This window comes from Mustela lutreola, chromosome 17 (assembly GCF_030435805.1).
Source record: "Mustela lutreola isolate mMusLut2 chromosome 17, mMusLut2.pri, whole genome shotgun sequence".
Classification (NCBI taxonomy): Eukaryota; Metazoa; Chordata; class Mammalia; order Carnivora; family Mustelidae; genus Mustela; species Mustela lutreola.
In genome coordinates this window covers 11,237,501-11,253,371 of record NC_081306.1, presented here as the reverse complement: position 1 = coordinate 11,253,371, position 15,871 = coordinate 11,237,501, and the positions used below count along the sequence as shown (strand labels likewise).

General features: G+C 49.8%; 1 protein-coding gene across 1 annotated transcript in view; it reads left to right on the top strand.

Annotated features, from left to right (window-relative positions):
- Nucleotides 1-15,871, top strand: part of ABCC1 (ATP binding cassette subfamily C member 1) — a 129,236-nt gene that overhangs the window by 62,945 nt on the left and 50,420 nt on the right. Inside the window, exons 8-11 of the mRNA XM_059153924.1 lie at nucleotides 6,833-7,063; nucleotides 7,709-7,886; nucleotides 9,272-9,433; nucleotides 14,392-14,484. Coding sequence (XP_059009907.1) covers nucleotides 6,833-7,063; nucleotides 7,709-7,886; nucleotides 9,272-9,433; nucleotides 14,392-14,484 — 664 coding nt within the window. The remainder of the gene's footprint in view (nucleotides 1-6,832; nucleotides 7,064-7,708; nucleotides 7,887-9,271; nucleotides 9,434-14,391; nucleotides 14,485-15,871) is intronic.

The following is a 15,871-nucleotide window of genomic DNA, read 5'->3' as shown; positions in this document are numbered from 1 at the left end:
AAAAGTGGCTGTCCTTCCTCCTGTGGTTTTATGGGGTAGGCCTGTGACCTCTTAGCACTGGAGGTCTAGTTGCCAGAACACCCATGTTACAGATCTTTGGTCAGGCCTGGTTGGGGCTGGGAACTCAGTATATTCGTCCTGTTGGCTACTAGGACACCCTTGTGACGCTGAGCTGGTGCCCATTCGGGGTAGCCACGGACACAGGAGAGGTTGTCTTAGGGCCGGCAGGTCAAGCCATAAGCCTCTGTGGGCGGGCATTGCGAGATGGGCGGTGTTCTGGGCACGTATGGCTCCTCCTGAACCTGGTCTGAGTCTGGTGCCTGTGACCCCGTAGGAGGTTCTCAGGCAGAGGCGGGTCCCTGGGTCCACCCTTCTGGGTGAGCAGGTTATTGCAGATGGTGTGGGAGAGGTGGCCTCTGAGGCTCCGCGGAAGGAGGACCAGGCTTGAACGAGAAGCCCTGTCTGTCACCGTCCTGGCCCTTAACTGATTTGTTCAGTAGTTCTGAGGTCTCCTGCTGCCGTGCAGTCAGTTTAGGCCGTCTGTGTTCAGACTGTGGGACCAAAGAGGCTCCTTGTTTGGGGCCACCCTACCTTCCATATAGGAGCCAGACAGGACGGAAGTCGAACATACACGGACAGGGAAAGTTTTATGAGATTATAGCAAGGACGTGGGGCAAGTGAGGGGCTGAGGAAACTGATAGAGACGCCATGGGTGGGGATAGACTCGCACAAGGCGACATTTGAGCAGAGGTTCATAGTGAAGGAAGTAGTGACCCGCGTCCATGTGTGTGGGAAGGGCTTTATGGTTAGAGGGAAGAGCGCATGCAAAGGTCCTGAGGTAGAGGCGAGTCTGGCATGCTTATGGAGAAGTAGGGGGAGCAGTGTGGCCCGAGTGGAGTGTGTGAGGGGCAGAATGGAAGGCGGGAAGCGAGGAGAAGCATTTGCAGGGGTCTCATGGGCCGAGCTAGTGCGTTCAGGTTTGATCCTAAGTGCAGTGAGAAGTCAGAGGGGGGTTTTGTGCAGGCCAGTGGCACGTCCTGAGTTTTGTTTTTTAACCAGTGGGGCTGCCCTGGGGAAGGTGAGAGAGGGGACAGGGAGACCAGGGTGGGGCCTTAGGGGCTGTGTCCCTCAGGTCCCTTCGTGCCCCAGAGCCCCTGTTTGCTGCTCAGAGGGATTTCTGACAGTTCAGTGCGATAAACATCATGGGTAAACCCTGTCATCGTCCTGGGTAAACCCCAGGCAGGCAATACCATACGAGTGGTGTTGCTTCATCTGGACGCAGCCCTGGGCTGGGCGTTCCCGTCTTGCCTGGCAGGATGTGGTGAGCCCTGGCTCCTCAGGCTTCAACATGGGCCACCCCTAGAGGCACTGGCTCTCTCAATACCTCAGCCTTCAGGGATTCTCAGCTTGGGGGTCCACTGCCTTGTCATTCGCTCTGTCTCTAGAGGCACAAACCAGACGGACATGGTGGGCGAAGGGAGAGTCCTCTTCTCTGCTGGGATTTCTTGGTGTGGCCCCTTGTGGCCAGGCCTCCTCACTTAGCTGGGGAACAGGCTGCCGGTGGGAGGGAGAAGTTACAGAAGGGCTCTGGCAGACCATACGGGGTGATGGATATGTTCACCACCTTGATTTTGCGGACAGTATCATAGCCTGTGTATCCATGTAGGTCAAAACTCAACCATTCATACACTCCCAATATGTGCGACCGAACGTACATCAGTTACACCTCAATTAAGCTATAGATGTTTTTTAAAAAGCAGAAAACATGCTTAAAGACAGGGTGGCCCTTTTTGCTTAATTGTCTCTATTTTGTAAAGGAATGCAGATAGAAAATACCGAAAAAATGACACAAAGCCCCAGCACGTGTGTGCTGAGTGGTGGTTCTGAACCTTGCAGACTCACTGTTGCCTTGAATACAAAGATTTTCCAACATCAGTACAGTTACTTTAAGGTAATAGGTCAGTAAAAATAGCCCACCCACATAGCTAAAATTTAAAAAATCAACAAAATTCTCTCACTAGACTTCTGAGGAAATCTGAAACGGTTTTGTTGTAGGACAATGTGTATTTCAATGAGTAGATGCTCCGGCGCATGCGCGCTAGGAGAACAGAATGGAGAGCTGCTGCTTGTCGCAAAGGGGAGGGTTCGCTGTGACAGCTGCAAATCCCTCCCGATCTCCGGACCCACCATCAGTCGCCCCCACAGAAGAGGTTTTGCAGAGTCATGGCCATCACTTGGCTAAATTCTGAATGAAATATAGTCTCCCCTTCTTTTCAATAATAGTTGCATTCCTGGGGGCACCTGGGTGGCTCAGTGGGTTAAGCCTCTGCCTTCGGCTCAGGTCATAGTCTCGGGGTCCTGGGATTGAGCCCCGCATAGGGCTCTCTGCTCAGCGGGGAGCCTGCTTGCCCCTCTCTCTCTGCCTGCCTCTCTGCCTACTTGTGATCTCTTTCTCTGTCAAATAAATAGATAAAATCTTAAAAAAAAAAAAGTTGCATTTCTGAAAAAAATTCAAGGTGTATTTAAACTTAAAACTACAAAATACACACTATGGATATTATAGATTTATGTCTGAAAATGGAGTTCGAGTCCAGATCTGGGTGATTTCGCGCAGGCTTTTCAATCTACGTAGATTCCTGTTGGGTTGTTTTTGGGGGACTGAGGGTCTTTAGGTCACAGAAGGTCTAGTATCTGACTTAGTCGTTGATAATCAGAGAATGTGGCATTTGCAGAACAACCCCCTTTGAGAAAAGCTCTGTTTTGGGGGAACAGGAAAAAAAAAAAACAAAAAGAAAAAGGAAAAAAAAACTTGAAAAAAGGGTAGGGTGGTGGGGGAAGTTTGAGTCATTTGCTTTCATAAGCAGCACATTTTAAAATCCTGCCAGGGCTACCAAGGGAGTGGGATGGGAGGGGGACCCTTGCCACTCCCACTGTGTTTCCTGAGACCGTCCTTCTGTATATCGTTAGCACTAAGAAGAGTGAAAATGTACCCCAGGGTTGTAAAGTGCATTCTCTACCTTCATAGGTCAAGTCTGCCCTTCTGTGTTATATTGGATATTTGTTACGGGTCAAAGACCGCGATGCTCAGAGGACACCCAGAAATGTAGAAATTTCAGTCATGCTGAGACTTATTTTAAGTTTAAGATTTGGCCTTTCCTAAAGCCTTTATGACAGATGACAGAGTCCTCAGTAGTGCCTTGCTGCTCTTTGGTTGGTTCGAGCCCCTGCCGTCTGCTCCCAGGCCTGTTCAGGTCACCCTGAGGTTCTCACCGCTTCCGAGAAAGGGCTGCCAAACCTCATTTCCTGTCCTTAGCTCCAGGCCTTGCTCATCCTGTTCCCTACGCCTGGAGCATCCTTTCTCCCATCCTGATTCTCCCATCCTGCAGGTCAGTGCTGTGATGTCACCTCCCCTGGGAAGCCCCCATGATAGCACCAGTAAGAGTTTGTTTTTTGTTTTTTTTTTAATATTTTATTTATTTATTTATTTATTTGACAGAGATCACAAGTAGTCAGAGAAACAGGCAGAGAAAGGAGGAAGCAGGCTTCCTGCGGAGCAGAGAGCCCGATGCGGGGCTCGATCCCAGGACTCTGGGATCGTGACCTGAGCCGAAGGCAGAGGCTTTAACCGGCTGAGCCACCCGGGCACCCAGCACCAATAAGAGTCTTATGAAATCATGCTTGCTCATCCTTTCCTCTCATGGGGCTCTAGGTTTGACCCAGAACATGTGTTCAGTTCATTAGTGGACAAGTGACTGATGGGCATCTCTGCCCACATTGGAATCTGATCTCCTCAGAAAGGCCCTTTTTCTTCCCAGCCTTCAGCTTACCCACCCCTTTCTGTTCCTTTGCTCTGGATGGTTTTCTCCTGACTCAGACCTTTCCCCTCCAATTTTCCTTCCCCTCCCAGCCAGAGCTCGCAGATGCCCGGCTTGCTTCCTGTCTGGTCCTGGAGCACTTCCCTCCTTTGTGGGCTTCTTGTTAATGGGATAGTTTTCTTCCTTGATTTGGCCTTAGCCGATCCTTCCCACCGTTCCTGACCTTGACCTTGTCCACTCAGGCATGAGCTTTCCTCCCCTCTGCCTGCCCTGGACCTTCTCCCTGACCCTTTGGCACCTGTCTCTCAGCCACTGGAAACAGCCCTGGGTCACCAGCAGCCCACGCAGGCCCAGGGTTGGGTCTGGTTTAGGAAGTGGTACAGAGAATGAACAGGGGAGGGCTGAGCCACTCCCTTCCTGTCTGCCTAGCCCTCTTTCTTCCTTGCCAAGGAGGCCTGCATGTGCTAAAAGGAATAATACTAAAAATCCTAGTAGGAAAAGGGCAGCTTTAGGGCAGGTCAGTAAAGGGAGTTGGGAAGGTCTTGCACAGTGACATTGACAGTGTGGTTGGTGGAATAATGCGCAAAGATGTCCATGACCTGATCCCCAGAACCTTAAATGGCAAAGGCGCTGATAGGATCACTGGGTCCTTGTAAAAGGAGACAGGAAGTCAGGGGGTAGGTGTTACAGCATCTGCAGCTGTAACTGGTTTTTAACTGGAGGAAGGGGCCACAAGCCTGGGAATGTAGGAGGCTTCCAGAAGTTGGAGAAGACTAGGAAACAGATTAGAAGGAATGTAGCCCTGTGGGCCCTCTTCAGATTTCTGACCCCCAGAAACTATGAGACGATAAATTTGTGCTGCTTTAAGCCACTCAGTGTGTGGTAATTTGTTACAGCACACATAGGAAGTTATACAACTTCACACTGAGTTTAGGTTTTATTCTGGGTGCGGTGGGGAAGCTATGAGTTGGTGTGGGAGGATGTGTTTTTAGGAAGGTCCCACTGGCTGCTGTGCAGGACCTTGGATGTCAGGGAACAAAAGTGGGAGGAAATGAAGGAGCAGCAGGAAGGAGGCTCCCTTTGCATGGATCAGAGGCTGTGAACTTGGACAGAGTGGATGGATGCTTCCACGTATCCTGGGTGGGGACAGATGGGACACATGCTTGATCGACCCAGAGCATGGAGGAAATTCCTGTGTTTCTGGTCCTTTCCTGGGGTGGGAAGTGAGCCAAGGCAGGTTGGAAAGCTGTGCTTGCTAAGAGAGAGTGTCAGGTAGTTTAAATAGTCAAGTGTGTGGCATCAGCATGACAAAGGAGAGCCTTCTGAAACTGAATGCCATTCAGTACGCTTACACCATGGAAGGATCCCGTAAATTGCTGGTACTAGGTTAGGTAAGGAAGAAGCATATGTTTTGGTGGCGGAGCCCACATCGGGCCATTTGAAGATGTTGACTTGACTTTAATTTGGAGACCAGAGTTAGGAGGTATGTCTTTGTTGTGTAATAGTATGTTACCCCAAGCCTAGCAGCTGAGAGTGACCGCGAACATTTACTATTTCACACGGTTTCTCTGGATGGGGTCCAGCCTAGCCGGGTGGTTCTGGGTCAGCGGCTCCTGAAGTCGTACTCGCCCTGTTAGCTGGGGCTGCATCATCCAAAGGCTCAACTGGGACTGTAGGCCCTGCTTTCCAACTGCACACGGCTAGTAAGTCAGTGTTGGCTCTTGACAGCGTCTCATCACGGGGGCTCCTCCAGTGTCCTCCTCACATGGCAGCTGGCTTTGTCTGGAATGAATGATCCAAGAGAGGGCAAGACAGAAGCCACTGTGTTTTCTGTGACCTAATCTTAGAAGGGCACTCCACTGTTTTCTGCTATATCCTCGTCCGAGCGGGAGGGGACTGTGCAGGGCCCTGTGCGAGGGTTCCAGTTTCTCGCATTCTTGCAGACACTTGTTATTATCTGGCTTTTTGATGATACCCCCTGTGGGTGTGAAGTAATACCATTCTGTGGTTTTGGTTTCTGTTTCCCTGATGATGAATGATGTCAAGCAACACGTCATGGCCATTTGCATCTATTCTTTGCCCTTTTTAAATTGGGTTTTTTCCCCTTATTCTGCGGTAAGAGTTCTTGACATGGTCTGGTTACAAGGAGATATTTCATTGGCAAATATTTTCTCTCATTCTTTGGGCTGTCTTTTCACTTTCTTGATTGTATCTTTTGATACACGACACTTTATTTATTTATTTATGTATTTAAAAGATTTTATTTATTTATCAGAGAGAGAAAGGGACAGAGCGAGCACAGGCATGGAGAGAGGCAGGCAGAGGCAGAGGGAGAAGCAGGCTCCCCGCTGAGCAAGGAGCCCGATGTGGGACTCGATCCCAGGACGCTGGGATCATGACCTGAGCCGAAGGCAGCTGCTTAACCCACTGAGCCACCCAGGCGCCCTGACACTTTTTTTATTTTGACAAAGTCCAGGCGATCTTATTTTTAATTCTGTTGCCTGTGGTTTGGGTGTCATATTTCAGAATCCACTGCCAGATGCAAGGTTGTGAAGATTTTCACCTTTCCTTGTTTATTTAGGAGAGAGAGCGCACATGCATGCATGCAGACTGGGGAGGGGAAGAGGGAAAGAGAATCTCAAGCAAACCCCCAGCTAAGCATGGAGCCTGCTGCTCCGTCACATCTGTAGATCGCTGTGGGCCTTGTACTTTTCAGCGCCCTTCGTGTGTATTAACCCATTAATTTCCACAGCAGCTCTGTGAGCCGGATCCTATATGTATCCCCATTGAACAGGTGATGAACCTGGGCTGGTTAGGGAACTTGCCTGAAAGTCACCCAGCTGGCCGGCCAGGGCCCCGAGTCTGTGCTCCGAAGCAGCGTGCTAAGCTGCCTCTCTGCAGTGACTGGTTCTCTCGGGCCGGTCTCCCTGAAGGGTGGATGTTCTGGGCCTCTCCCCGGGCCAGCCGGCGGAGTCTCCAGAAAACCCCACAACCGGTCCACACTCCTTGTGTTCCAGGCAGCAGGCGAAGATGGCGTACTCCTCCAAGGATCCCGCCAAGCCAAAAGGGGGCTCACAGGTGGATGTGAGTGAGGAGGCTGAGGTTTTGATCGTCAAGTCCCCCCAGAAGGAGCGGGAGCCGTCTCTGTTCAAGGTGTTATACAAGACCTTCGGGCCCTACTTCCTCATGAGCTTCTTATTCAAGGCCCTCCACGACCTGATGATGTTTGCCGGCCCAGAGATCTTAAAGTAAGACCCCCTTCCCTCTCAGCGGGGCACGTTCCACTGGCAGTACTCCTAACCTCTGCCTTGGGGTCACGTGGGGTGCCCCAAGGGCTTAATTACAGCCGAGCCTCTCTGTCTTCACCCACTGTGCCCAGTACTTTGCTTTGACACCATGTGAACTCAGGCCATTTTGGTTGCAAGTAACTGAAACCAACTTCCCCTGAAGCCAGAGGAGGAGAGAGGAATGGCTAGGGAAACGGAGGACAAGAAAATGAGCCAGACTGCGTCAGACCGCGGCCTGAAAACAGAAAGTCACAAGGAGGTGCCCCCCCTCCTCTCTCTGCTTACCTCTTTTTGTCTCTGGCGGGGCGGGGGGGGGGGGGCACCTGCTCCTGTCTTTGCCTTCCTGCCTTTGTCTAACATACTCTCTGGTCACCTGCGGGTGGCTTTCTGGTGACGAGCCAGAGCAGTCGATACGAGAAGCCACCTGCACCTGCTGGGGCAACCTTCACAGCCCCATCACCCCTGTGGGTTTGTTTCTCTCTGCATAAAATGGCAGGAATAACACCCACCTCACCTGGCTCAGGGAGAGTCGAAAGGCGGACGTGGGAGGACTTGTTCCCTGCGCGTGTGTGTCAGGCTCCGGTCCTTTCTTCCTTGCTCCCTCAGATTGCTCATCAACTTCGTGAACGATCAAGAGGCCCCGGACTGGCAGGGCTACTTCTACACTGTGCTGCTGTTCGTCAGCGCCTGCTTCCAGACCCTCGTGCTGCACCAGTACTTCCACATCTGTTTCGTCAGCGGCATGAGGATCAAGACAGCCGTCATCGGTGCGGTCTACCGGAAGGTGAGTGGGTCAACCAGAAGGTGGGTGGGTCAACCGGAAGGTGGGTGGGTCAACCGGAAGGTGCGTGGGGTCAACCGGAAGGTGGGTGTCTTCTCCTGGAAGGCAGGTGAAGGTTGCTCCTCACCCGCGTAGGGTCCCGTTGACATCTCCCTGTGTATGTAGCCTCAGAATCTGTGGGGGACCTGGCTAGGTCACCCCCAAGGCCACCGTGAGGATTTCAAGCTCAGCTTCTATAGCAGTAGCAGGAGGCCAGCCCACATGACCGCAGCTGGCCACAGTTGCCCATCAGGCATGAGCTGATGTGTAGCATGTCCTCGAGGCCTGTGTCAACCATGCGGAAGAGTTTCTTAGGTCGCATTTGACTTGGGAAAATGCACGTTCACATTGTCACCGCCATTGATACTCCATTTGAGCTTGTTCTGACTCCCCATATGAACTGGGCAGGTGGTCCTTTCCCTGGGTAATGGACTGCTTAGGCATTTAGGCAATCCAGCTTTAAGGGAATTTCTTGGTTCCTTCAATTTCTTAGCTTCTGGGGCGAAGACACTTCTTGGGCCTGTGGGTGAAGAAGAGACTCCCTAGCAGTTAGTCAAGAGAGATGGGCCAGTTTGTTGGTTCTGAGCCCTGTCTGTAAGTTGGACTCGCTTGGAGAACTTTAACAACTCCCACTGCCCTGGTTGCTGTGTAGACCGACAAAATCAGGATCTCTGAGGGTGGGACCTAGGCATCTTCATTTCTTAAACTCCCCAGACAGTAGTGTGAAACCATGTTTGAGAATCACGACAATTTTATCCTTCCAGGGGATGTTTGTTAGATGTCTGGAGATGTCTTTGGTTTTTGGTTGTCCTAACCAGAGATGGAGGTGTCTAGTTAGAGGCCGGGGATGCTAGTGAACACCCTATAAGGCACAGGCCAGTCCCACAAAGACGTATCCAGCTTCAAATGTCAGTGATGCCACGATTGGGAAACCTGACCTTGACCTTGCTCCTTGAGTGTGATCTGCGGACCAGCAGCATCTGCATCATGTGGGAGCTCGTTAGAAATGCATCGCCCCAGGCCCATATCCCAGTCCTACCAAATCTGAAACGGTGCTGTAACAAATTTCCCCAGTGGTGTGTGTGCACCCTTCAGTGTGTAACACCCTGGTTTAGGTGATCTTGGGGTCCCTTCCATATTACGGAAGTCAGGATGAGGCAGAGACCGTCATTGATAAGAGCTGGGGCTTTGCGGTGGGACCTACGAGCTGGGAACGCAGATAAGGTAGGAAGGCAGGAGAAAAGAGAGGGGGGTTTTCCGTTCCTGAGCTGTGTTCTTCCTCCACGTGGACCTAACGAGAGGTTTTTGCCTGCTAGACTCACCATCTTTCTCTCTCCGTTGTCCTGCAGGCCTTGGTGATCACCAACTCAGCCAGAAAGTCTTCCACTGTCGGGGAGATTGTCAACCTCATGTCTGTGGACGCCCAGAGGTTCATGGACTTGGCCACGTACATTAACATGGTCTGGTCAGCTCCTCTGCAAGTCATCCTTGCTCTCTACCTCCTGTGGCTGGTGTGTGTTTGACCTTGTTCCCCTTGTGCAGTGGGAGGGACCAGCTCATGTGGGCAGTGGGGGTGAGGGGCTGGGTGTCGGTGATAAGAACCTCTGTCATTCACTGGGTTTTTTTTTTTTTTTTCTTGACATCATTCATACTTTATATTTTGCTCTGTTGGACAATTTCTGGTGTCATATCTGTTTTCTCGGTTTTTGGATTTATGCTCTTTTTGATGGCGTGATACTTGTTTGCATTTGTTTTTTTGACAGTACGTAATTAACAGCCTTGTAAGGTACACACATATTTCTCCCACTCTATCCTCCCAAACAGTAACAAAATTTCTTTATTCACTAGCCCTGAATTGTGTTGGTTAAGATTCTCTGAGTTGCAAGGGATAGAAACCCATTTTAAAAGGGATGGTAAGCAGGGTGCCTGGCTGGCTCAGTTGGTTAAGCATCTCCCTTTGACGCAGGTTGTGGTCTATTGGGGTAGAGCCCCGAGTCAGGCGTCCTACTCAGTGGCGAGTATCATTCTCCCCCTGCCCCTCCCCTCTGCGTGGGCTCTCTCTCTCTCTCATATGCACATGCTTTCTCTCTTTCAAATCAATAAAATCTTTAAAATAGGCTGAGCTAGTAAAGGGAATTTTGTGGGGGCATGTAACTGCAAGGCACAGGGTATGGCTTTAGGCATGGATGGATCCAGGAGTTCACGCAGTGCTGTGAGGACTCAGGGTCACCCTTTCATCATTTCCTGACCCTATTTGCCTCCGAGATGACTTCACTCTCCATCGGATTTCCCTTGGCTTCCATACCTTTGGGCTTTTACCATCTTTCCCGAGAGCAGTGTCAGAGAAAAGAGAATATTGCATTCCTCATTTCCTTAGGCAGAGTCTCAGGCACATCCATGTATCAGTCACTGTGAACCAAGAGGCAGAGTTCTTTGGCCAGCCCAGGACCCATGCCCTCTCGCAGTGAGAGTGTGTGATTGACAGCCCCTCCACATGAGGAGGGGAGGTTCCCACAGTGAAAAGGTGCTCATGGCCTAACACATGCCTTATCCTTTGTCACTCTGAGCCTCTGTATGTGTCTTTCTTTCTGCCAGGAATTCCTTTCTCTCCTTTTTTTTTTTTTTTTTTTAAGATTTTATTTATTTTATTTGACAGAGAGAGAAAGATTACAAGTAGGCAGACAGGCAGGCAAAGGAAGCAGGGGGAGCGGGCGCCCCGCTGAGCAGAGAGCCCAATGCAGGGCTCCATCCCAGGACCCTGGGACCACGACCCAAGCCGAAGGCAGAGGCTTAACCCTCTGAGCCCCCAGGCACCCCCCTTTTCCTCCTTCGCTAAGGATGAAGTCCTCCCCATCTTTAAAGGTGGTGACAACTGCCAGATCCAGATGCTTTTCTCTCAGGATTAGATGCATTTCTTCCTTTTTTTCCTTTTTTTGGGGAGGGGGGATTTTGTTTATTTATTTGACAGAGACACAGCGAGAGAGAGAACACAAGCAGGGGGAGCGGGAGAGGGAGAAGCACGCTCCTACTGAGCAGGGAGCTTGATGCGGGACTCGATCCCAGGACCCTGGGATCATGACCTGAGCCAAAGGCCGACGCTTAATGTCTGAGCCACCCAAGCACCCTGGATTTCTTCCTTTTTAAAATCCTAATAATTTAGTAAAGAAGCTCCTTTGATGTTACCTTCTAGAATAGTTTTTTGCTGCTTGGTATAGCTGCTCCTCCTCTCCTGATAAGTGTCTTGGTTACTCATCGGCTCAGTGTCTTGGTTTTTTTTTTTTTTTTTTTTTTTTAAAGATTTTATTTATTTATTTTACAGAGAGAAATCACAAGTAGATGGAGAGGCAGGCAGAGAGAGAGAGAGGGAAGCAGGCTCCCTGCTGAGCAGAGAGCCCGATGCGGGGCTCGATCCCAGGACCCTGAGATCATGACCTGAGCCGAAGGCAGCGGCCCAACCCACTGAGCCACTCAGGCGTCCCAGTGTCTTGGTTTTTTGATTGTTTAAGATTTTATGTATTTATTTGACACACGCACGCTCATGCATGAGTAGGGGGAGGGGCAGAGAGAGAGAAGTAGACTCCCCAGGGAGCAGGGAGCTATATGCGGAGCCGGATCCCCAGACTATGAGATCATGACCTGAGCCGAAGTCAGGATGCTTAACTGACTGAGCCAACCCAGCACCCCCCAGTGTCTTGCTTGTGCCTTATTTTTTATTTCCTGTGAGTGTAGTCCCAGCAGGGCCCGGTGCCTAATAGGTGTGCAGCAAATTATCCGTTGATTTGACTGTAGTTTACATTTTTTTTTTTTTGGTCTGTTTATACAGCAGGAGATGAGTGATTATAAATTGTTTCTAGAAATGAAACTTAGACATAAATAGCAGTCTAAATTTCTTTTGGGGCCGACATCTTGGGGTATCCACTTCTCCAGAAATTTCAGCCACGGGTGAAATAGTTTTTGGAGCATTTCTTTTAGAATCAGCCTCCAGGGTTGATTAAGAACCATTAAGAAGATTGTTCTGTTTTAGATGAGCGTTGCTGAATGTATCATTGACATTTGAGGCCAGATAGTCTCTTGTTGGGGGGGTTGTCCTATGCACCGTGGGAGGTTCAGTGGCGTCCTTGGTCTTTTCACTCTGATACCAAGAACACAGTCCCCTGCTACCTTCCCCCCTGCCAGTTGTGACCCAGATGTCCCTTAGGAGCAATTCTTCCCTGTTTCTGAACCACTGGTTTGGATAGAAAACCAGCTTTCTCTGTTCATCCATTAAAAATATAGTATAAGAGGAGCGCCTGCGTGGCTCAGTGGGTTAAAGCCTTTGCCTTTGGCTCAGGTCATGATCCCAGAGTCCTGGGATCGAGCCCCGAGTCTGGCTCTCTGCTCAGTGGAGAGCCTGCTTCCCTCTCTCTCTGCCTGCTTGGGATCTCTGTTTGTCAAATAAATAAATAAACTCTTAAAAAAAAAATATAGGATAGTGACAGTGGTGTGGGGTCAGGAATGAGACTGTGTTCAAATTCTGCCTCTTCAATGATTAGGTTTGTGACATCATTCCCTAAGGTCATTAAACCTCAGTGTGTCTTTATCTGCAAAGTGGTAATGGTAATGTTACATTTCATCATAGGGATGTTGGGATGAAGGAATGAATCAGTACAGGTCATGTTCATAGAACGGTGTATGGGGTATAAATACACTGACTACTTTTTTTTTTTTTTTTTAAAGATTTTGTTTATTTATTTGACAGAGATCACAAGTAGGCAGAGAGGCAGGCGGAGAGAGAGGAAGGGGAGGCAGGCTCCCTGCCAAGCAAAGAGCCCGAAGCAGGGCTCGATTCCAGGACCCTGGGATCATGACCTGAGCTGAAGGCAGAAGCTTCAACCCACTGAGCCACCTGGGTGCCCCGGGTATCTTTTAATTATTGTTTGCTGTCAGAGTTAATTCTGAATGCTTTAGATTGTTGGTAGAAATCACTTTTATTCTTGAAGGTGGATAATTGGTCACTGGGTGGAGATACTTTGCAGAAACTGTTATAAGCAACAGCAGCATTTTTAGGGAGACCAGGACTAGTGCCCCTGTGTGCATTGACTTGGAAGAAACTCCTGGTTTTCTGAATGCTTAAAGGGGGGAAAAAATCACATTACCCTGTAGTTTCATCCATTTGAGTTTGTACACTGGGCCAGTTTCTCAAGCTGGATTATTTTCAGGTGTTGAAATTAAAAAATGGAGATATGTATCTTATCTTGGCATCTTAATCTCTCAGGGGTAGTTTCCTTATCTGCCACTTGGATAATAGAACAAGTCTACAACCTCTTATCTACATACCCCCAAATCCAAAGGCTATGGAAGTTTTCCTTAACTCGTGTGGTGCCTTAACCTGACCTGAGCTGAGGGGAAGTGTTTGTGATCTTGATTATTCTCTCAGGCCGATACTCCTATTATGGTGATGAGAGGTCAGTACCCTTGATGATGAGTGCTGTGCTAGGGCCCAGGGGGCGTGTAATGCAATATATGGACTCACTTGGGTCAGCAGTCCCTGAGACCACGCCAGGTTGCCAGGAGGACTTGGGGCTTTCATTTTTACAGCAGGAGAAAGCAAAGGTGAATACACAGCGGGAGGAATGGGGGGTGGGTGGCAGGAAGCAGGTACAGACTTCGGGATTCCTTTCCCAGTAGCCTCACACAGGATGCACTTAATTGCCTAGCAACAAGTTCCGACAGCGTGGGAAATGTCAGCCACGGGAAGTTTATGATAGAGACCCGAACGCCTAGGGTTTTTACTGGGGATTGGTCGCACAGGTGTCCTCTGCTTGGCCCATACCAGACTTTTAGACTCCCAGAAGACAAAGAGGGTTTCAGCATAAGCTATAGCATTTGTACAAAGAGTTGAGGCCCAGCGAACTACTCCTACCAGTTCTGAGAATGGTGGGAGCCCTTCCTAAATCCAAGCCCCCAGATGGCAGCCAAGGGCCAAATCTGTAAGCAGGCCTTCAAACACAATAAACCATTAGACTGGCTGTGTTAACTCTTTGCTATTCAACGCTTTATTACCTTTCTAAAGTCCTTTAGAGAAAGCATGAGAGCTGGGGGCCCTCCCAGCTCGCCTTCAAGCAGAAGGAGAGAGAGACAAGCAGACACCCTGCTGAGCAGGGGAGCCCCACACAGGGCTCGATCCCAGAACCCCGAGATCGTGACCTGAGCCAAAACCAAGAGTTGGCGGCTCAACTGACTGAGCCACCCAGGCACCCCACCGTGAAGTTCTAATTTCCGAAACTCATCTGGCCCTGTCATGTTCTTAAAGGGGTTGTGGGACCCCAAGGGAGGCTCACAAATAAATCTGAGTATTCTTATAAGCCTGTCGTTGGGTAAGAGTGACACAGCTGCCCTGAAGATGATCGTCCAGGTTTGCAGGATCAGCATGGGGTAGCTCAGCCAGAGAAGCCCCCTGTTGAAGACCTCTGTTCTCTTTCTTTTTTAGAACCTGGGCCCGTCCGTCCTGGCGGGGGTGGCTGTGATGATCCTTATGGTTCCTGTCAATGCCGTGATGGCCATGAAGACCAAGACTTACCAGGTTGGGTGTCTGTTGCCACAGGGCTCCGAGTGGGGCTCTTGTCGAGGTCTTTCCATTTGGGTTCTAGCTGAGTTCTTCACAGACCCCAGACGGGTTCTCAGCCCTGCATGCCTGTTCGAATCCTCTGAGGAGCTTTCCGAAATGCTGATGCCTGGGCTCCATTTCTGGGATTCTGGTTCATTTCATGTGGGTGAGACCCCAAGCATCAGTTTTTAAAGCTTCCTGGGTGATTCTGGTGGACTGCCAAGGTTAGCCCCTGAAATAGCTAGACCTAGGCCAGTGACCAGAATCACGTGTGAGCCTCTGGGAAATTCCTTATTTCCCACAAAATTCAATCATTACATGTTTTCTGTGCATTTTCAAGAGTTGAATAAACATTACTCCCTGACTTTTTTCCCCCTCTTACCTTATGCTAGGCTCAGTGTTCAACTCTCTTCAGCAGTGTTTTGTATTTTTTAAGTTTTTCAATATCCAAGGGACAGAGCTGTTGCCTTCTCATCATAAAAAATGTTCCATTGATAGAAGACTGTATAGATTAAAAGGGAATATTTCCTTCCCTTTTCTCTCCGTGTCAGTGAGCATGTTGAAGCAATCTCTTCTCGAACTTTCCGTGTATTTATAGAGAGCTCTGATTATACAGTTAGGTTTCATGGTGGGCCTGGGTGTGTTTCTTCGTGGTGTCACCACCATGTATGTTTTTATACATATGGCCCATTTCACAGCCTCGTCTGATCATTTGAGACCACGTCTCAGGGATCTTTCCATCTAATGTGACTTCATTCTCTTGAACTGGCACCACATGGTCCACAACTGAGAGGGGCCAGAGTTGATGTCTCTGCTCCTCTGTTGGTGGCTATTTATGATGTGCCTGTGGAACTGCAAATCAGGATGCTTAACTGCGCTGGTGATGAGTCCCAGGACGGGGACCTGTTGGAATGAGGCCTCGGCAGGTGCGGGTGGATGGAGGTTATGCAAGAAAGGGGCCCTGTCACCTTTTGTCCTCTGAATGCTGTGTAGTAGGCTTCCCTCAGTGGCCCACTTTTGAAACAGCGTCAGTCACTGGCTTTGACTTTCCTGGACTTAAAAAGCGTCCTCATCCGTGACCCGGGAATGACCAGAGCCCTCAGTGACAGTTCTGATGAGCATGAAGTGGCTAGATGCATGCCCAGTGCTTAGAAAAGTGCTCGGCTTCTGGAAGACGCCCAGTGCTATCTGAACAGGCAGCATGGCTCAGTAGAGAAACTAAGGAAACGGAGGCGGGAAGAAAAAGCCCAGCATCGTTCTCTCTCTTGTGTTTGGATCAGCCGAGTAGGGTCCCTGCCTGCCTTCCCTGGACACCACAGGGTTGCTCTTGTTTCTGCTTCTCAGATCTAAGTTTAATCGGTGT